The sequence below is a fragment of the Mesoplodon bidens genome (genome assembly GCF_964165515.1).
Source record: "Mesoplodon bidens genome assembly, chromosome: 13".
Lineage (NCBI taxonomy): Eukaryota > Metazoa > Chordata > Mammalia > Artiodactyla > Ziphiidae > Mesoplodon > Mesoplodon bidens.
Window position 1 is genome coordinate 17,337,453 of NC_138169.1, and position 20,295 is coordinate 17,357,747.

Genomic DNA, 20,295 nt, shown 5'->3' on the forward strand with positions numbered 1-20,295 from the left:
ACTTGGAACTGAGGCTGAAGTCCTAGTTTAGTGCTTCACAAAGCATGGCTGTTAATGGCCTGCATTTGGTTTCTAAGTGAAGAGCTGATGAATTTCTGCTGAAGGCTTGTTGGTGGATTCTGACAGTCTGCCTTTTACTTGTCTCTCCCTATTTTTAGCTGCCAGTTTGTGGTGTCTGAAGACCAAGACTACACAGTTCATTTTGCTGATCCTGATACCTTAGTCAACTGGGACTTTGTGGAACAAGTGGTGAGTAGCTCAGCTAAGCTTATAACCTGTTAGTGGGAGAGAGAACTAAAGAAAGGGACCGTGGTGACAGCAGCTTTTGGCTGGGTTTACTGCTGATCCCACTTTCTGCCTGGCCTTACTGTAGACATTTTCCAGAGAGATCAGTCCTGGTTTCTTCTGGAGTTCATTTTGTGCTAATTGGCTCTGGCCTGCAGGACTGGGCGTTGGAGGGCTCTGATCTGTAGGATAAAAGCAGTCCTACCTCTTCTCTTATGGGAAGAAGTAATCAGGGGAATATGAGAACTCTGGTTACCCTCCTGACCCCGGATGGACTCATTACATGGACCCTGCTTCATTGGTAGCCATTTGTAGTAATCAGTATCAGATTAGGCCTTGGCCTTGTGACAGGTGAAGTGAGCCACACAGCTGTACTTCTGTCCAAGCTACTGCTGTGTTTGTCTTCTCTTGAAGTTATGGTCTCTGGGTATCCCCTTGTCACTCCTAGGTTATATGATGTAGTTTCAAAATGATGGACCCAGAGCCTGGACTCCCATTACTGTGAAAATTCATAAAATCATCTGAAAATGACATAGAAGGTCTATGAAACTTAGGTTTTATATGCATTGGTTTAAAAAAAAAGGTAGAGACATATAGTATAAAGTGGAAGTCTCATTGACTCCTCTGTTGGAAATTACTGGTACATTACTTCTAGAACCTTTTTGTACCTTTATGTATGCGTACATATAAATCTTTTTTTGTAAATGGGATCATATATTGATTTCTGTCATTTTTTCCCTTTGATGTAGAACCCCCAAAATACCTGTTGTATAGTTGTTTTATTTCCTTTATGATTTGCTTGAAGTGCTATTGTACCATATACCTGCACTGTTGAACAGTTTTGTGAAGATGTGTTGTTAGAGTTGTATAGGGATGGGGATGGAAGAGGAGAGGCTTTAACTTTGATGATCCGTAGTCAATTCTGAAAGTAGTTTAACTTGTGGCATTTTGTTTCAGCGCATTTGTAGCCATGAAGTGCCATCTTGCCCAATATGCCTATATCCACCTACTGCAGCCAAGATAACCCGTTGTGGACACATCTTCTGCTGGGCATGCATCCTGCACTATCTTTCATTGAGCGAGAAGACCTGGAGTAAATGTCCCATCTGTTACAGTCCTGTGCATAAGAAGGATCTCAAGAGGTAAGATGGAGATATTTACTAGATTAGACCCCAGTCTGCTAACTCCTTGCCCTGCTACATATAAATGTCCATGTTACAGTGTTGTTGCCACAGAATCACATCAGTATGTTGTTGGTGATACCATTACAATGCAGCTGATGAAGAGGGAGAAAGGGGTGTTGGTGGCCTTGCCCAAATCCAAATGGATGAATGTAGAACATCCTATTCATCTTGGAGGTAAGTTTGGTTAATTTGGGGGCAGATAATGGTGGGTATATACCCTTTAAGATTACTTGTATATATCTTTCTACTGTCAGAGATCTAGCCTTTCAGCAAGCCATTTCTAGCATTTCCAAATTAGTCATAGTGTTCCAGTAGGTTGGGGTGGAGTTTGCAGAAAGTGGTTTAACTCTTGGTTTCAAGTTTGGTTCAGTTGTAAAATGAAAAATTAAAGTACATATAAAATAAAGCTTTGTTGAATAGTGTCTGGCTCTGTGCCCAGGTTTTGGGGATTCCACAATTCCACAGTGAGCCAGTCTTGGCACCTGTCATCAAGGAACTCGGTGTCTAATAGAAGAGACAGACTGGTGGCCAGGCAGTTCGGATCTAGAGTGTGGGCAGTGCTTACAGTGGGGGAAGTGCAAGAGGTTGTATTCTCTGTATTCCACATGGAAATGAGCATTGAATTAAAGTGGCATTTCAATTTCTGGGCAAAAGAGATTTTTCAGTAAACAGTATTGAAACAGTTGACTCTTACAGAAAAAATAAAATGAAATTAGAGCTCTATCTCATACCATTCATAAAAATCAACTTCTGAGGGTTGAAGAATTAAATGTAACGAAATCCAAAACTTTTAAAAGAAAATACAGGAAAATATCTTTATAAATCCTCAGGTTTTTTACCTGGATGGAATTTTGAACCAGGCTGAAACCATAGATGCTATAAGAGAAAAAGATTGATGAATTTGATTTTATAAGAATAAAATCCAGCAAGACTCCTCAAAGTCAACAGGTGATAAATAAACTTAGGGGAAGATTTACACATTTAAAATACAGATTAATGTCCAGAACATACAGGTGTTCTATAAATTAGATGAACAGTCTAGTGGAATAGGCTAAGCATCTGGCAAAGCATTTCCCGGAAAAGGATATCTGAATAACTCCCAAGTATCTACAGAGGTTTAACTTTGCCTAGAGTTATGCAAATCAAAATGCCTATCATAGTCACTCTCACACACGCGCACACGCACGCACACGATGAGGCAAAAATACAGGCATACCTCGTTTTGTGCTCCACAGATACTGAGTTTTTCTTTTTTTTAACAGATTGAAGGTTTGTGGCAACCCTGCTGTTGTCAGATGATGGTTAGCATTTTTTATCAATAAAGTATTTTTTAATTAAGGTATCTACATTGTTTAGACATAATGCTATTGCACACTTAATAGACTACAGAATGGTGTAAACAAAACTTTTATATGCACTGGAAAACCAAAAAATTTGTGATCCACTTGATTGTGATGCTCACTTTATTGCAGTGAAACCAAACAGGCTTATCTCTGAGGTATGCCTGTACTGGGTTTTGGCAGGGGTGGGGAATTAGGTACTCTTGTTCTTTGTAGGAGTTTAAATCGATACAGCCTTCTGTGTGTGTGTGGGGGGGGTGGATTTGTTAGTATTTAAAATATGCACAACCTTTGATTCAGCATTTATACTTAAATATCATAAAGAAGTTATTTGTACCAAGGAGCATGTATAAGGATATTTTTGTTACAGTGTAATAGCAATTGGCAATAACCTAAATGTTCCACAAGAAACTTTCATTAGAGTATATCATGCTGTCGAACATGATACAGAAGGTAAAAATGAGATAGATCTGTCTATTACATTTTAAAGTCCACAAAATCTGGGGGAGGGAAATAAAGGAAATAAATCATCCATGATCCTTTTACCCAGAGGTATCCCCCAAATGTTAATTGTACAGTTTTCTTCTATGCCTATATATTTTTGTGAGATTGGGATTGTTTTCTTTTTTGGCATCTTTTCTTTCCCCATGTAATGTGGCTGTTTCTCTGTGTCACTAAATTCCTCCTTCTTAGAAAAGCATTTTTAATGTCTGCAGAATTCTCTTTAATGAACATACCATCATATCATTAACTTTCTTTATTGGACTTACTAGTTGGTTGCGGCTTTTCTGATACTAAAGATAATGCTATAATTAATGGACATTGGTTTTTGTTTGTTTGTTTGTTTGTTTTTTTGGCTGCAACTCACCGCTTGCGGGATCTTAGTTCCCCAATCAGGGATTGAACCCAGACCCTCGGCAGTGAAAGTGCGGAGTCCTAACCACTGGACCACCAGGGAGTTCTGAGAGCATTAATTTTTTGACTACATCTTTGGTTTTCTTAGGATAGCTTTCTTGTGTTACGGGGTCAGAGTTACAAACCTTATATTAAGGTCATTGCTAAAATTTTTTAAGGAAAACATGCTAAATCAGTCCATTTTCACTTCAGGAAAAAAGCTGTATATGAAAGTTCCTATTTAGTCACACCGCCGTGAGCTTTTTTTTTTTTTTGGCTGCATTGGGTCTTCGTTGCTACGCGTGGGCTTTCTCTAGTTGCAGCGAGTGGGGGCTACTCTTTGTTGTGGTGCGCGGGCTTCTCATTGCGGTGGCTTCTCATTGCAGAGCATGGGCTCTAGGCTCATGAACTTCAGTAGTTGCAGCACTCGAGCTCAGTAGTTATGGCACATGGGCCCTAGAGTGCGCAGGCTTCAGTAGTTGTGGTGCAAGGGCTTAGTTGCTCCGTGGCATGTGGGATCTTCCTGGAGCAGGGATAGAACCCGTGTCCCCTGCATTGGCAGGTGGATTCTTAACCACTGCGCCACCAGGGAAGTCCCGCATTTCTGTCATCTTGTTGGCTTTCTTGTAGATGAACAGCACAGCCAGTACTCCAAATTGCTGCTGGCCTCGAAGGAGCAGGTGCTGCACCGGGTGGTTCAGGAAGAGAAAGCAGCACTAGAGCAGCAGCTGGCAGAGGAGAAGCACACTCCCGAGTCCTGCTTTATTGAGGCAGCTATCCAGGAGCTCAAGGTGAGATGATGCACTGGAAATGGGACGGGGTGGTGGGGATTAGTTACTTCAGCCCCACATCTAAGATTACAAGCGGGGGAATGGCTAAAAAAGTAGGTTTGCTCTGGGCTTTGGTGATAGGAGGGAAGGGGTTGACCTAGGGATTTTTAAACTGTTCTCTGGAGCTGAAAGGAACAAGTCAAGGTGATCTTATAATGAGACCCTTGAGTTTCTAGATTAGCTGTGTTCTTAATTAAGCAAGGTGGGTTTTTTTTGTTCTTTAGGAAAACACTTGGACTTATTTTTGGAGATGTTTTATTTGAGGGACATTGTGGAGAAATTACTATGGCCTCTCCAGTGGGCTCTAGCAATGCCTGCTGAGGATTTTGGAGCAGCAAGAATTATCCAAATATAGAATCTCTTATGTCCTGTATCCTCTACAATAGAGATTCTTAAACTTGAACAAGCATCAGAATCGCTGGTTGTTGTGCTCCACCCTGAGAGACTGATTCAGTAGGTCTAGGCTCAGTAAGCTTAAAAATTTGCATTATCACAAGTTCCAGGGTGGTTCTGATGCTGCTCATCCCCAGATCACATTTTGAGAATCACTGATCTATATTAGAACAATGAAAGCCCCCATGAAAGGGGCTGTGCTAAGGTACTGTACTTATTTTTATCTCACTTAAGCTCCATAACCTGGTGTGATAGAACAACTATCCCCTTTCATGGATGAGGAAGTGGAATCATGGGTTAGATAATTTACTTGAGGACATATAACTAATACAAGGTGAAGCTGGTATTTGAATTTCTATCTCTCTGACTCTTAAGTCCTCTTTGGGCAGCATTGTGTGTATTTATTGGGCTGACCAAAAAGTTCGTTTGGGTTTTTGTAACATCTTAACGAAAAACCCGAACGAACTTTTTGGCCAACCCAATAGTTTTTAATTTCTTTCTTTAGTGCGGAGCATTTGTTCACATGCATTTCAGGGAGAAGAAAAGCTGCCTAGAAATAGAGCTGTCCGGGTTGAGGTGGGGGTTGCCCAGACTCTTGTCTCCTGTACTGGGGCTCTCTCAAAGCTTCGTTCGTAAAAACTAGAAGACTAGTTCTGTGTCCTGGGATTTCTGTTCAGGAAGCTTTTTTGTAGTGTTGTCATTATCATTGTCAGAGATGCTAAGCAGAGTACCATCCCATTTGAGTACTAGGTGTTTTTGCTTCCTGCTTCCCTTAAAGATTGAGAATTTTAAGTACTTAGACTCTTCCTTTTTGCCTTTTAACCTTTGCTTCTGTTGAGAAAGGCCATTGTAAGATTTGGCCCTTCAAACTAAGTATGTTTCTGGATTTCTCTCTGGTGCTCTAGACTCGGGAAGAGGCTCTGTCAGGATTGGCTGAAAGCAGAGGGGAGGTCGCTGGTGTCGTGGCTGCTCTGGAACAACTGGTGCTGATGGCTCCCTTGGCGAAGGAGTCCGTGTTTCAACCCAGGAAGGTTAGTGTCCCAGTTACAGACTAAATGGCTACCATTCCTCAAGTGCTGCTCTTCAGCTGTTAGGCCCTGTTGTGAGGTCTAAACTTTTTTGGGAGAAGAGGAAACTATGAGTATTTCCTATGTGCTTTTTAATTTATTTATTTATTTATTTAAAAATTTTTCCTATGTGCTCTTTCTACGTGTGTTATTTCCCCAGTGATGTTAAATCAGTGAATGTAACAGCTAAGGTAAACCTCAAGAGAGCTTGGTTCCTGTGCCTGCCTTTGCCACATGTTCTTTCTGTGACCTACAGTTTGTCCCAACAGGGCATGCTGGAGTATCTGTCTGCTTTTGATGAAGAGACCACAGAAATTTGTTCTCTGGGCTCTCCTCCTCGTCGTCTTGCTCTCCCTCTGGTAGAGGAAGAGGAAGCAGCTTCTGAACCAGAGCCTGAGGGGTTGTCAGAGGCCTGTGAGGACTCAGGGTTAGCAGAAGACAATCTTGGAGAGGGGACCATTTGTACCGAGTCCAGCCAGCAGGAACTCGTCACCAAGCCAAGCATCACACACCTGAGCAGCTCTCCTTGTTACTACTTTTACCAAGGTGAGTGTCCCTGAGGAGGAGGGCTGGGTTGCTGCTTAATGTTTCAGAGAAGTGATCTGGCTCTCTGAGCAGAGGGAGGTATTGCCACTAGCTCCGGGCAGATGGGTCTGTTGTGCCTTTCAGCTTGGGGAGGGAGAGTCGGGCCTGGGATAAGGAGGGCCTGACTTGAGGACTGGCCAAGAGTATTGTGTGATAGAGCCACTTGTCTTCAGCGGAGGATGGGCAACACATGTTCCTGCACCCCGTGAATGTGCGCTGCCTCGTGCGGGAGTATGGCAGCCTGGAGCAGAGCCCTGAGAAGATCTCAGCCACGGTGGTGGAGATCGTTGGGTATTCCATGTCTGAGGTAAGGGCCTGCCTTGCGAGGTGGAGGGGCAGGAAGTGGCATTAACCTAATCTCTTTGTGGTGGGCCTAGCTGATCCAAGTTCACAGACTTTCAAGGCCTTTAGTCTTGAAAGGTTGTAAGTCTTTTTGTTAGTGATGGTGCCTGTGAATTTTTAAAAAGTTAAATGACCCTCCCCCACTATGCTGGGGTTCTGTTAGGTCACTCACCACTGCTCTGTATCACAGGTTCATTTATTGTGGTTTGGGAATAGAGGTGTCTCCTACTTTCAGAGATGAGTTTGTTTTTGTTTCTCCTTATTGCTTGGGAGAAATGGCAAGAAAACAAAGTCCTTGGAGGCTTTAAGGTAGCTTACACAAAGCTCGTTATGAATTTTTGGCTTAGCAGGTACCTAAATTAGTGTCTGATAATTTACATACGTGAATATTTGCTCTTTGAGAGTTACAGTTGTATTGATCACAAATTTGATAAAAACCTGAAATTTAGAGATTTTTCCAAGTACTATGAACTTTCCATCAAACATGCAGAAAAAGAATTAAAAGAAAATTAAATTAATTGCCTTCATTTTTTATTGTTTTTTTTTTTTTTTTTTTGCGGTACGCGGGCCTCTCGCTGCTGTGGCCTCTCCCGTTGCGGAGCACAGGCTCCGGACGCGCAGGCTCAGCGGCCATGGCTCACGGGCCTAGCTGCTCCGTGGCATGTGGGATCTTCCCGGACCGGGGCACGAACCCACGTCCCCTGAATCGGCAGGCGGACTCTCAACCACTGCGCCACCAGGGAAGCCGCATTTTTTATTCTTTTAGGCCAAGCTTTGTTCAGTAGAGAAACCTGCTTTATCTGCCTTCCCACTTATCATTAATTCAGTCAGTGGTTTCCAGATTTTTTTCCCAGTAAATAACTCTTACCTTCCTTATTCTCCCGTTTGTTGTGGACCCCCAGAAAAGCTGAAACGGCTGATCAGCTTTAGATCATTCATTACCAGCCTCAATTAATTCATTTGCAGCACAAACCAAAAAACTGCTTTTGGTTGCTTATTCTACCTTACGGTAGGTTAATTGACAATTTCTGTTCAGCTTTTCAAAAGCTGATAACTTGAGCACTAACTCTTTGAGCCCCATTGCTATCTGAGAGGGTGTGGTATACTGCCTGAAATCTAGGGTGGGAACCTCTGCTCTTAGAGTTAGGCCTGGTCTTAGTTGAGCATCGGTCCCTTTTCCCTTGTAGGATGTGCGACAGCGTCACAGATACCTCTCTCACTTGCCGCTCACCTGCGAGTTCAGCATCTGTGAACTGGCTCTGCAGCCTCCTCTGGTATCTAAGGAAACCCTAGAGATATTCTCAGGTGAGAATGCCCCCTACTTTGCTTCCCTTTTTAGTGGAGTTTAAGGATTCTTGTGACTAGAAACCCACAAGAGGAAGTAAGGAGCTTTTGTCATGAGTCTCAGAACCTCCTGATACACTCCATCTGTTCATCCAATCCAGCTGGGCCCACTCATGTGCCCTTAGCTGCTAGCCAAGTGGGAGGAGTTAATGGCCAGGTTGTCCTGCGTCTGCCTCCTCACAACCTCACCAACCCGCAGATGACATTGAGAAGAGGAAGCGGCAGCGCCAGAAGAAGGCCCGGGAGGAACGTCGCCGAGAGCGCCGGATTGAGATGGAGGAGAACAAGAAGCAGGGCAAGTGTAAGTTCAAGAACTCTCATCTCAATGACGAGCACAACTGTGCATCATTGTACAGAGATCCCGTGCCTGGGCCCAGGGCCCAGACTGTTTAGGTCGTATGTCAGGTCTACCACTTGCTTTCTTCAGCTCTTAAATGTGAGTTGTGAGAGTACCTCCTTACTTGTAGGCTTACATGAGAATTAATGAGTTGATGGTGGTCAAAGTGCATAGCACATAGTAAGTTCATCCTTGGCATAGTGGGTGAAAAAAAACCTGGGCGGGTGGGGGAAGGGAATTGGAGATCTGCTGCATGTTGGGGATAACTGGCCCTGTGCTCTCTGGATACATTGTTGGCCTCATCTTTGACTCTGGAGACATCTATACATAGCAAGTCTACCAGGAGAGTCTGAAATACTAGAGACCTGTTGACAAACTAGGAAATACATGCAGGAAGTTAGATTTGAGCTCTTTAATACCAGTAAGTAGAATCTTTTGATCTGGTTCTTAAACATAAGCTTCACTGAACCAAGGATTGTGTGACATGAGGGTCTAGTTAACCTCCTGAAAACGAGGAATTGAGTCCTTGGCTAGGGAAAGGACTTAACTATTTTGACTCCATGTGGTATGGTAAACATAAATTTTACTTCTTCAACTGGGATAAGTGTATAGCTGGCATACCAATGTTGTGTAGCTGTTTAGCACAAGTCCTGAATAGTTGAGAAAAGTGATGTTTCAGGAACAAAGGCTTTTTTGTTTTAACTTTTTATTATGGAAATATTCAAACACAAGTATACAGAATATTATAATTAACCTCCAGGTTTATCACCAAGTTAGAAAAAGGCTTTTATATTAAAACAAAGACATATTATAAAGTGACAGTTACTATAAATTTGGGTTTTAAAGCTCTGTCTCCATCATTCAGACCCCTGGGGGATTCATATTGACTGTCCACAACTGTTGGAAAAGATGTGAGGAATTCTGTACGTGGGCCTACCATTCTCGTCTTTGCTTTGCAGACCCAGAAGTCCACATTCCCCTAGAGAATCTACAGCAGTTTCCTGCCTTCAATTCCTATACCTGCTCCTCTGATTCTGCTTTGGGTCCCACCAGCACCGAGGGCCATGGGGCTCTCTCCCTTTCTCCTCTTAGCAGAAGTCCAGGTTCCCAAGCAGGTAAATAGAGTTGGGATTTAAAGAGTCAAGTTGACCACCAGCCACAGACCTTAAGCAAAGCCCTAGTGTCTGAATTTACAACTGTGATCTCGGCATGGTGGGGGTCTTTAGGGGACTAACCTTACTTGGGTAGTTAATAGATTCCTGAGATCCATCAAATTCCTACCATTTGGTTCACTTTTCCATTGGCTGTACCGACTTAGCTTCTAAAAACCTCAGGCAGCTCATACAGCAGGATGGTTAAACCTAGATTCTTCTCCGCACCCCAGCTGTTTTATTTCTAGCTTCTACCTTTAAGATACTCCCCCTGCTTGTGTGAACATCTTTATTTATGTCATCTTATTTATGATGGGAGAAAACAGCCTAAAGTCTACTGGTAGGGAAATGGCTAAATTACAGCATTTATACTATGAAATTCTTTACACCTACTGAAAAAGGAAATAGCTCTCTTCCTGAACTAATGGATAGACCTTTAAGATAAAAGGAAGTTGTAGAACAAGACAAAACATGACACCATTTTTAAAGCCACACAAAACAAAGCATTTCAATATGGGTTTATATGTCTAAATATATAGAAAAATACTGGGATGATTGTGTTCCAGACCGGTAACAGTGTTCCAGTCTAGGGAGTGAGATCAGGATTGAGAGGCCTTCAGCCTTTTTTTTTTTTAGCATCTTTATTGGCGTATAATTGCTTTACAATGTTGTGTTAGTCTCTGCTGTATAACAGAGTGAATCAGCTATATGCATACGTATATCCCCGTATCCCCTCTCTCTTGCATCTCCCTCCCACCCTCCCTATCTCACCCCTCTAGTTGGTCACAAAGCACCGAGCTGATCTCCCTATGCTATGCGGCTGCTTCCCACTAGCTGTTTTACATTTGGTAGTGTATATATGTCCATGCCACTCTCTCACTTCGTCCCAGCTTACCCTTCCCCCTCCCCGTGTCCTCAAGTCCATTCTCTACGTCTGTGTCTTTATTCCTTTCCTGCCCCTAGGTTCATCAGAACCTTTTTTTTTTTTTTTTTTAGATTCCATATGTATGTGTTAGCATACGGTATTTGTTTTTCTGACTTACTTCACTCTGTATGACAGACTCTAGGTCCATCCACCTCACTACAAATAACTCAATTTCGTTTCTTTTTATGTCTGAGTAATATTCCACTGTATATATATGCCACATCTTTATCATTCATCTGTCGATGGACACTTAGATTGCTTCCATGTCCTGGCTATTGTAAATAGTGCTGCAGTGAACATTGTGGTACATGACTCTCTTTGAATTATAGTTTTCTCAGGGTATAGGCCTTCAGCCTTTTAAAAATGTTTTTCCTTATATATAGAATATATTAATGTGTCATGAAATTAAACAGTTAAAGGGAGTTACTATAATTTCAGAGAGCTGTCTTTTCTGATCTTCATCCTCCTGGCAGATAGTTTTTGATACTTAAAATTTATTTTTGTCAGGCATTTTCAATGAAAGTTCCAAGATCAGAATATTTAAAACTCTTGGTGACCCTTGTGATCATATGCCCATCACTTGGCAGATTTAGGAGCCTGAGACCAAGGCAGGGACTTGGTTAGTGGCAGGGACTGGGACTAGAATCTGGGTCTTGAGGGCTGCATAACCCTTATGCTCTTCATAATGAGGAGAGCTACTAAACAAAGGAACATGGCAAAACATTGACTACATCATCTGTGATAAAAAGATTGCATTTTCACATACTAGCTTTTCTGAAGTTATTTGGGCTTTAATGTATTCAGGCAAGAGCAGTTGGATGGTCCTAGGAATAAAAGTACCACAGAGCCCTGGCTGACTATGGCAGGGCCTGCTGCTGGGAGAGTGAATAGGCCTCTCCCTCCCAGCAGTGATCAGGGCAGTGGGTAGACTGATCTGTGGGAAATGTTCAACCCTAGGTCAGAAAGGATGGAAAAGACTAATTTACCTAGGGAGTATCAGGGAAAAGCTTGCATCTTGCTGGATTTTGCTGCTGTATGTGTTTTGGATTCTAACTGAATATTCCCAGGTCATAGACTTCTTTTGGCTGGAACATGAAGGCTGACGTGATTACATTTTATATCTTTTTTTCTTGGAGCTTTTTCATCCATGTAAAACCATTCTATGACAGCCCGGTACCTAGGTCTTGAGAACCAGCTGATGTGGAGAGGATTTTTCTTACCGTGGGAATAGATTTTGCTGTGCCTTCTAGTGTTATTGTAACCATGAAACTTTTCTCTCTATGCTGATCACTCATGTGAACAATAGGCCATGTTCTTGGTTTTATAAGCATATGGCAGAGTTGAAAGTGGATCACAGTTAGCTTTCTGAGGCAGGGTTAGTAATTATCCAGACCCGATTCTGGGTTCGTCTCTTCTCTCTTATTAACAGGACACTAACTCTTTGGAACTTGACTTGTATAATCAGGTCTCTGGTTCCCTTTCAGACTTTCTGCTGACCCCTCTGTCATCCACTGCCAGTCAGGGCAGTTCTTCATTCTGCGTTGGGAGTCTGGAAGAAGACTCTCCCTTCCCTTCCTTTGCCCAGGTAAACCCGTTGCTTGTGAAGCAGCCCAAGGGTATTTAACATGAACTCTGATGCTTTTTCTTTCTGGAAATCCCTCTGTTGGAGATGGGGAGACTTACAGGCTAATGTTGCACTGACTCTAATAACCATGGAAGGCTTTTTAAAGACGGAAGGTCATGGAGTTAGTCTCAGATATTACCATAGACTTACCAAGGAAAGAGGCCAAGAGTAGTTGAGGAAGAATCAGGAGTTCTAACGATTTAACAAGTCAGTAGATACTTTTGTACTGAGCACTGTTCTAGGGGCTGGGGATATGTCAGTCAATTTTAACTGGTCCCTGGTTCTAGGACCTCTGATTCAGTGGTATCTGTTACATATAATAAACAATTCTTCTTCACTTTGGGAAAGGGAAAGTTGTCTTGGTTATCCTGTAAGTAGCCAAATCAGCTTTCTTGAGGAGCTGGGTTGGAGGCAACACTAGGCTAGTGAGATTTGATGTCAGATCAGTATTAATCTTTAAAACAAGCAAAACACTCAGCATTCCTGCATTCAGATAACTGAGGAAGATGGACAGACAGCTTGACAAAGCAGCCTCGTAGGAGGTTAGTATTCACTTCTTTGGGGCTAGTTTGGAATCATTAGCTTAACAGTTCTTTAGAGCAGTCAGTTGATATGGATATTTCTCACGTACAAATGGCAGTTTGTTCTGAGGAATAAGGAGGAATTGAACTTTGGTGAGGAGAGTCTTTGAAGTCAAGGAGGATGAAATAATTGAGAGCAATCCTGAGAACGAACTGCTAGGTTTCAGAGGTTATAAGCAAGTGGCTCCTAGGAGTAAGGTCAATGCCTAAGTTGTTTTTTTAGCTAGGTTTTACTGCCATTGCTTTTTTCAACTTTATAGTTTGAAAAACTCAAACTTAGAGAGTTGAAAGAATAGTATAATGAACATTCATACCTTTCACCCAGATTTACCAGTTGTTACTATTTTGCTATATTTGCTTGCTTTTCTCTCTCTCTCTTTTTTTTTTTTTTTTTTTGCTATGTTGAAAGTAAGTTACAGACCTCATGAATGACACTTCACAACTAAATACTTGGGAGATACATGCCCCCAAAATGACATTCTCCTGTATAACTACAATTACCATTATCACATCAAAGACAGCTGATTTAATACTGTCTAAGATGGCACATACTTTTATTTTCCCATTTGTCTCAGTGTCCTGTATTGTTTTCAGTCAGATTTAATCAAAGACTATTCATTGCATTTAGTTTTTCAAGTCTCTTTAGTGTCCTTTGATCCATAGCAGTTCCTCTGGCTTCTGTTTTTTTGTTTTTTACCTGTGACATGGATATTTTTGAAGCATCCAGACCAGTTGTTCTGTAGGTTATCCTATAGTTGAGATTTTTCTGATTGTTTCTTCATGAGTGGACTCAGGTTAAACATTTAAATATTTTTGTCAAGATTAAAATATAGGTGATATATTTTAATGACCTTGGAAGAGTAAGATGATTCAGATGTCGTACTATTGGACCCCAGACTCCCAGGTACCAAGGGAGCAGATCATCAAAGTGTGGTACATGATGAAGAAAGTTTATCAGTGAAATCAACATCTGCCAGTTGAACTCATCTTGCACAACATGCAACCCCCACTTTGGTAAACATTTAGGACAGGCATTCCTACTTGTATCTTCTTGGGGTTGTCTCGGTAAAATTCACCCTGCTTTGAGTAGCATGGTGTATGTGTGGCAGCTGGGATGCATAGTGGCCCTCAGCACTTACAAAGCTGGTCTTGGCCAAGTGGGATGAAAAATTTCCTCACTCAGGGGCAAGAGGAATTGTTCTGATTTTACTGTACTTGCAGGAATATGGTTTATGGCTGGATCTAAAAGTTAATAGTTAAGGAACTATTGGAAAAGCAAAGACCACAAGGTAATGAGGACTGTGGGAGCAGTTTCGAGATAAAGTTAAATTGATTTTTGTGGCCTTGAGTAACTGAGGTTTGATAGCCAGGTGGTTTGTTTTAAAATTGGAAGGTCCTGTACACTCCTTATTCTAAGAGGTTGATGTTTTTAGGAGTCTCCAGAAGAGTAGGAAAATTTGTCAGAAGCAGGCAGTGACAGAGTCAGGATTCCCAACTTCAGAATCTGAGTATGAATCTCTTGTGCCTTCTTTGCAATATGCTTTACCTGTTTCCTAAGGAACAACTGGTTTCCCACCTTGTGGGTTTCATTGCCAGTTCCATTGGTCAGGATATAGAGGACATGACCAAAACAGTGTTAAGGAGAGAATTATCTAGAAAATCTTTTTCCCAGAGGGGTAGTTGGTTCTTTGTCCCCCGTACCAGTTGGTGTCAAGGTAGGAGTCTGGAGAAGAAATGGCGTCAGTTACTTAAATTCTTTCCTCCCCTTTCCCACTTTGGCAGATGCTGAGAATTGGAAAAGCAAAACCAGATGTGTGGCCCAAAACTGCTCCAAAGAAAGGTGAGAACAGCCCTCTGGTAAAGGGGAAATTTGGCCCCTTTCAGAAAGTAAAAGGCTCTAGTGTTGTTTCTGCAATTTTAACACTGGTGTTTTTTAGATGAAAACAGCTTAGGTCCTCCTGCCCCTGTGGACAGCGATGGGGAGAGTGATAACTCAGACCGTGTTCCTGTGCCCAGTTTCCAGAATTCCTTCAGCCAAGCTATTGAAGCAGCCTTCATGAAACTGGACACGCCAGCTACTTCAGATCCCCTCTCTGGTAAAGGCACAGAAGTGGGATGCTCAGCTCAGGGCTGTCATTCCCTCCTGGATCCAGTGGCAGACATCACTAATCAGTTGCACTTTTCCCTCTGAGCCTCAGGGCTCACATTCTAGTGTCAACTAACATTCCATTTGGTACGTTAGCACCTTTTTGCACCCCAGATTAGTTCTTTTGAGGCCTTGGTGTGAAATTCTGAGGACTTTTTTTTTTTTTTTTAACCTTCTAAGACACAGTGGTGGAGGGTGGCTAATAGATGGAGAAGTTCAGGCTTGAAGCACACCCCGCTCTGTGGTGTTCATGAACTAGATAAGAACAACACTGGCATTTATGCGTGCTTCCTGTGTGCCTGGCATTGTGCTAATTTTATTCTCCCAATACCATATTAAATGGGTATAACTCACATTACAGATTAGGAGCTGGGCTGGGGACGTAAGTGATGTACCTGAAGACAAACACCAGAGTGTGCAAGGACTGGTATTTGAATCCAGGAGGTCTAATTCCAGAGCCTGCACTCCTAGCTGCCTGCGACTATCATTAATGAAAACTGGCCAGGGGGCAAGGCGATGGCATTCTAAGCTAAGCTGTTTCTGTTTTCTGTTTAGAAGAGAAAGGAGGAAAGAAAAGAAAAAAACAGAAACAGAAGCTCCTGTTCAGCACTTCAGTCGTCCACACCAAGTGACACTACTGGCCTGGCTACCTTCTCCATCTGGTTTTCTTTTTTCTGTGCTTTTGTTTTGCTGCTGTAATTTTTAAGTATTTGAGTTTGAACAGATTAGCTCTGGGGGGGAGGGGGTTTCCACAATGTGAGGGGGAACCAAGAAAATTTTAAATACAGTGTATTTTCCAGCTTCCTGTCTTCACACCAAAATAAAGTATTGACACTCACAAGAGATCTCTTCCTGCCACGGTTTTTAGTTTGTTGCCAGGTTAGTCTTTTTGACCCATGTGTAGTTAGTTTTTCTCAACCCGAACTAAGTTTGAGTCCCTTGGAGCATCCCAAACCAGTGTTAGTGTTACAGCACTGCTCTGCTGTGACATCTTGTGTCAGGGCACCATGCTTTCAGCACAGCTAATAGTTGAATCTTTTCTATCTGTTCAGTTCTCCTCTTGTTATCTTTAAGAAACAGAGGGATGGGAATAATATGGATTTAGGACACCCAGCTTAAATTGCAGTTTTTCTTCTGACAAATAACCACGCTGTGGTGTCAGACCCAGGTTGCACTGGCATGTGTGATATGGAGGGTTTTGCCTCCTGAATGTGGCTTCTGTTTGGCAAGGAAAGCTGTAACTGTCATTGACGAAGGAAGCCTGGGGACCTGGCAACCTTTAGATCAAGCTTGTTTCAAGTGACAGTGGCCTGAGTTACAGGAACAGAGGAGCCTGGCACACCCGGAGGAAGAGCAGGACAGGTTTAAAAGCGGTGGCCTTGCCCACTGCCTCCCTGTTGCCCAGAGCAGTCTTATGCCTTGGTTTCAGCTGAAGTTGAGTGATGTGAACTATTTTACTGCTTAATAAAGTGACCTCTAGGTGTAATAGACTATGAAGGCAGATAGTTGCAATAAATCACCTGCACAAGCATTGTGAGCATTCTGGTTTCTTTAAGATGATTTCAGGTCAGCTTTTTTTTTTTTTTTTTTTTTAATATTTATTTATTTGGTTGCACTGGGTCTTAGTTGTGGCTGGCAGGCTCCTTAGTTGTGGCATGTGAACTCTTAGTTGCAGCATGCATGTGGGATCTAGTTCCCTGACCAGGGATCGAACCTGGGCCCCCTGCATTGGGAGCGCTGAGGCTTACCCATTGCACCACCAGGGAAGTCGCTAGACATATACTTTTTTTTTTTGCGGTACGCGGCCCTCTCACTGTTGTGGCCTCTCCCATTGCGGAGCACAGGCTCCAGATGCGCAGGCTCAGCGGCCATGGCTCACAGGCCCAGCTGCTCCGCGGCATGTGGGATCTTCCCGGACCGGGGCACAAACCCGCGTCCCCTGCATCGGCAGGCGGACTCTCAACCACTGCACCACCAGGGAAGCCCTATACTTCTTAATAGATTAACAGCTATTGTGAGCTTGAGCAATTCGAGTAATGTCTTTCCTAGTTCAGGCCTGAAGGGTTCTTGAGCTGGGTTTAACTCTAACCTCCCATTCTTAAAAGGAAGAGATCCTGGGTCAGGAACTCTCCTGGGTGGATGAAGGGGCATGTGAAGCAAAAAATCACAAATCTTTGTTAAATATTTAAGGGACTTTGAGTGATGTCCATTTCATTAAGGAGAAAATAGGTCCTAGAATTGTCTTTCATAGGTAGTAGATCAAAACTGATCATAGTCTCTTGTCCCTCCTAATTCCTGTGAGTGCACTGTCTCACCTGCCTTCAGGTGCCAGGCAGGTAAAAGGCAATAGGGAAGGGTGGAACTGTGGAAAACTACCAGAAGTTGGCAGCTGCTACTTGACTTTGTAATAATTAGGTCAGGTGAGACCAGGTTTTTTTTCCCCACTCAAAAGTGCAAGAACTGTATTTTTTGTCAGGTTACCTGGTTAAGTATTGTCAAGGAAACTGGAATTCTTAAGGTCCTGTGGGTCAGTACTGAGACCAGCTATAGATCTGTGCCAGTTTAGTTGCTGTGTCTCACTAAAACTGCTACTCTGAATGACCTGGATTACTTAGGGCCCATCCTAGGGGCATGGGTACAAGGTCTCAAGTGGGAGGCTATGCATCTAGTACCACATGGGGAGCCAGTTTTCTGGCCGAGGCCGAGGGTGGAGGGGTGAAAGAGACTAGGCCAAGCATGAACTTCACATGTGCACTAAATACTACAGAAGCCAAATACATTTATTAAACCTGCTCTCAGCCAGGCAGTTAGATGCAAAGATGTCTATAACTACAGGGGCTTCACAACCTCCAGAACCACTTAACCAGGCAATGCTGGGTAAAGGTGACTTCGATTAGTTTTAAGCAAATAAGTCCATTTTGAGCTGGTCACTCGGCCTCTGGTCAGCAGTCATCCAGTTTGAGAAGTACAGGAGATGCTGCTGCCTCCGAGAGTGTCCTGTCCCAACAAGTGGGCCCTGAGGCTGGGGCACAGGGCAGTCTGCAGAGCTTCACTCCATTGCCTCAGCAGCCTCCTCACCACCACTGTCTGAACGCTCCTCCCCAGCCGACCCCTCCTCTAGTAAACAGCTTCTCGTGACAGACTTCTGGATAGCCTCTCGTTCTCCTGAAGAAAGAGTACAGTACGGATGATTAAAGATGTCTTTGGGAGTGGCCTTTCATTTAGTTGGGGGAGGAGGCCAGTCACTTGCTCAGTGGGCACAGGGCTAGCGTGCCTTACCTTCATCAGTGCAGTTCTGCAACAGGATCAACAGCTGTCTCCTGTTGTACTGAATCAGGAACTTCTGACATGTTCTGATTGTACCTGGCACATGAAAGAGCTTTGTGGTCAACAGCTTGTGAAAAGTGTTTGCCTCAAGAGGCTTGCAGAGCTAGGAAAAAGTATCTTGCTCTTGGCAGGAGAGCAGGAAGATCCACCCACCACTGAAGACTGAACTTGTTACCTATTGAAAATGAGACATATCACATGCACCCATACCTCCCACGTGTAAGGTGTTGAGAAAACACGGGTAATGGTGTCCTTTGTTCTCCAAGTATGTGATGAAGGGAAGAGCTGACCACACAAGCCGGTAGAATTCCTTCCTGCATCGAAGTAGCACTATTCCAGTATAGGCATTGAGGTATCGCACTACAGCAGGAAAAAAAAAAATCATTTGGGGAAACTTTGGATTCTCGGGAATGGGTTAAATAAACATCTTGGGGTAAATGAGAGCCTATGCGCTAGAGATCCTTCAAGGCAGTGGCAGCTGGGATGCATCAGTAAGCAAAAACTGATTTCTAAAGAAAAAAAAAAAATTAGGACAGACCTTCATTTACAGAAGGGAGAGAAACAACATCCAGTGCCTCGAACACCACTCAGAATTGGTGAATTCAGAATTTAAAACGGTCTTCTAATCGACTGACTAGTTAATGAATGGGTAGGGAGCGCAGAGATCCATCTTCCTCAGAAAACCCTTGGCTGAAAAGCAAGTTGCTCTGTAACTGGGCTATGCAGGTTCTTGTAGCAGCCAACTGGGTCTCACCTGATGTAGGAGAGTTGTGCCTATGTGCATTACCTTCTACTGGATTCAATTTCGAGTAGATGGTAAGAGAAAGTTTACATAGTGTGCCTGTTGAAAGGGCCTTCTGCATTTATCTACACACATTCTGTACTTCACAGGCCCTTTTCAGGGTTAATTTTGACAATGTTTTTTCCACGTGATGTCAGCGTAACCAGTCAAGTAACTTAGAACCATACACAGCTTCCCTCGTTTAATTTTCACCATCCTGTTAAACTCAATACATATATCAAATAGGTACAGGGGGTTCTTGCCCAAAGTCTCACTGCCTACTGCTCTTAACTCTCCTCCTAACTCTGGACTCAAGCAGACCTTGGGCTCGGATCCGAGTTTCCTAAAAAGGACGATATCTTTTTTTTTTCTTTTGCCCCCACCCCCACCCACCTCATGTGGGATCTTAGTTCCCCCTCCTGGGATCGAACTCGCGCCCCCTGCATTGGAAGCGAGGAGACTTAACCACTGGACCTCCAGCAAAGTCCCAAAGGACGATATCTTTCATAGGACTGTGCACAGGGCTTGGCAGTTGCTGGGGTCGCCCGTGCCCCTTTTTTCTCCCTCCTCTGGCCACCGCCCCCTCCACGCCCCGCCGACCCCCGGTTCCCCAGCACCCTCGCACCCGCGAAGCCGATGGAGCAGGCGGCCGCGCCGAAAGTCCCGTGCACGCGGGCGATCGTGTCCCGTACCAGGCCGCCCAGCACTCGGTCCTCCAGACTCAGGCGGCAGCGGGGGTCGTCAGACACCACTTCACAGAGCAGGTACCTAAGGCGGGCGAGAGGGAGGTGAGCGCGGGGCCAGGCCGCCGGGGACCGTGCAAGGGTCTGCTTACCTGTGCTTGAACCGCACCATTTCGGCCTCCGCCTCTAGCAGCCGGACCCGCAAACCGGATGTCTGCTTTCTGGTCGGCGGCCAATGGGAAGTTGGCCTGGCAGCCACTCAGATGGGGAGGCGGAGCTAGAACGTAGGCGGAGCCCCGTGTCGGTCTCCTTCGAGCTCCGCCTCGCTCTGAGGAGCGCAGGCGGCCTGCTCAGCTCTTCGCTGATTGGGTTGTTTGGGAGCTGGATTCCGAGACTGAACACCTTGTGCTGTGGTGGGTGGTTACGCCCCACGCCGGAGTTTCCACCGCTGTGTAGGACGCAGCCGCGGCATTTGG

General features: G+C 43.9%; 2 protein-coding genes across 4 annotated transcripts in view; one reads left to right on the forward strand and one right to left on the reverse strand.

Moving 5' to 3' along the window:
- Positions 1 to 15,871, forward strand: part of RNF10 (ring finger protein 10) — a 31,605-nt gene extending 15,734 nt beyond the window's left edge. Inside the window, exons 4-17 of one of the 3 annotated variants that reach the window (XM_081252699.1) lie at positions 159 to 249; positions 1,243 to 1,427; positions 1,507 to 1,643; positions 4,334 to 4,494; positions 5,832 to 5,957; positions 6,263 to 6,539; positions 6,752 to 6,885; positions 8,108 to 8,225; positions 8,464 to 8,565; positions 9,561 to 9,716; positions 12,162 to 12,262; positions 14,665 to 14,722; positions 14,820 to 14,978; positions 15,584 to 15,871. In XM_081252699.1, the coding sequence (XP_081108825.1) occupies positions 159 to 249; positions 1,243 to 1,427; positions 1,507 to 1,643; positions 4,334 to 4,494; positions 5,832 to 5,957; positions 6,263 to 6,539; positions 6,752 to 6,885; positions 8,108 to 8,225; positions 8,464 to 8,565; positions 9,561 to 9,716; positions 12,162 to 12,262; positions 14,665 to 14,722; positions 14,820 to 14,978; positions 15,584 to 15,660 (1,882 nt within the window). In that variant the 3' untranslated portion in view covers positions 15,661 to 15,871. Of the gene's footprint in view, positions 1 to 158; positions 250 to 1,242; positions 1,428 to 1,506; positions 1,644 to 4,333; positions 4,495 to 5,831; positions 5,958 to 6,262; positions 6,540 to 6,751; positions 6,886 to 8,107; positions 8,226 to 8,463; positions 8,566 to 9,560; positions 9,717 to 12,161; positions 12,263 to 14,664; positions 14,723 to 14,819; positions 15,089 to 15,583 lie in introns of those variants that run through there. The other 2 variants (XM_081252700.1, XM_081252698.1) reach the window with 2 other exon arrangements.
- A 1,919-nt stretch (positions 15,872 to 17,790) lies between these two features.
- Positions 17,791 to 20,042, reverse strand: POP5 (POP5 homolog, ribonuclease P/MRP subunit). Its single transcript, XM_081252352.1, has 5 exons — positions 19,972 to 20,042; positions 19,762 to 19,904; positions 18,566 to 18,715; positions 18,308 to 18,391; positions 17,791 to 18,193 (listed from the first exon to the last, which is right to left on the reverse strand). Exons 1-5 carry the CDS (start codon positions 19,989 to 19,991, stop codon positions 18,078 to 18,080), a joined length of 513 nt encoding a protein of 170 aa, XP_081108478.1. The 5' UTR covers positions 19,992 to 20,042; the 3' UTR covers positions 17,791 to 18,077.
- Between the last annotated feature and the right edge of the window lie 253 nt (positions 20,043 to 20,295).

Bases quoted from the DNA above. Each gene is read 5' to 3' on its own strand.
- POP5 (XM_081252352.1), bottom strand. From the start codon at position 19,991: ATGGTGCGGTTCAAGCACAG. The intron at 18,392-18,565 runs GTATGGGTGCAT...TTCATGTGCCAG, and splicing joins CAACACCTTACACGTGGGAG to GTACAATCAGAACATGTCAG. The intron at 18,194-18,307 runs GTAAGGCACGCT...CTCTTTCTTCAG, and splicing joins GCAGAACTGCACTGATGAAG to GAGAACGAGAGGCTATCCAG.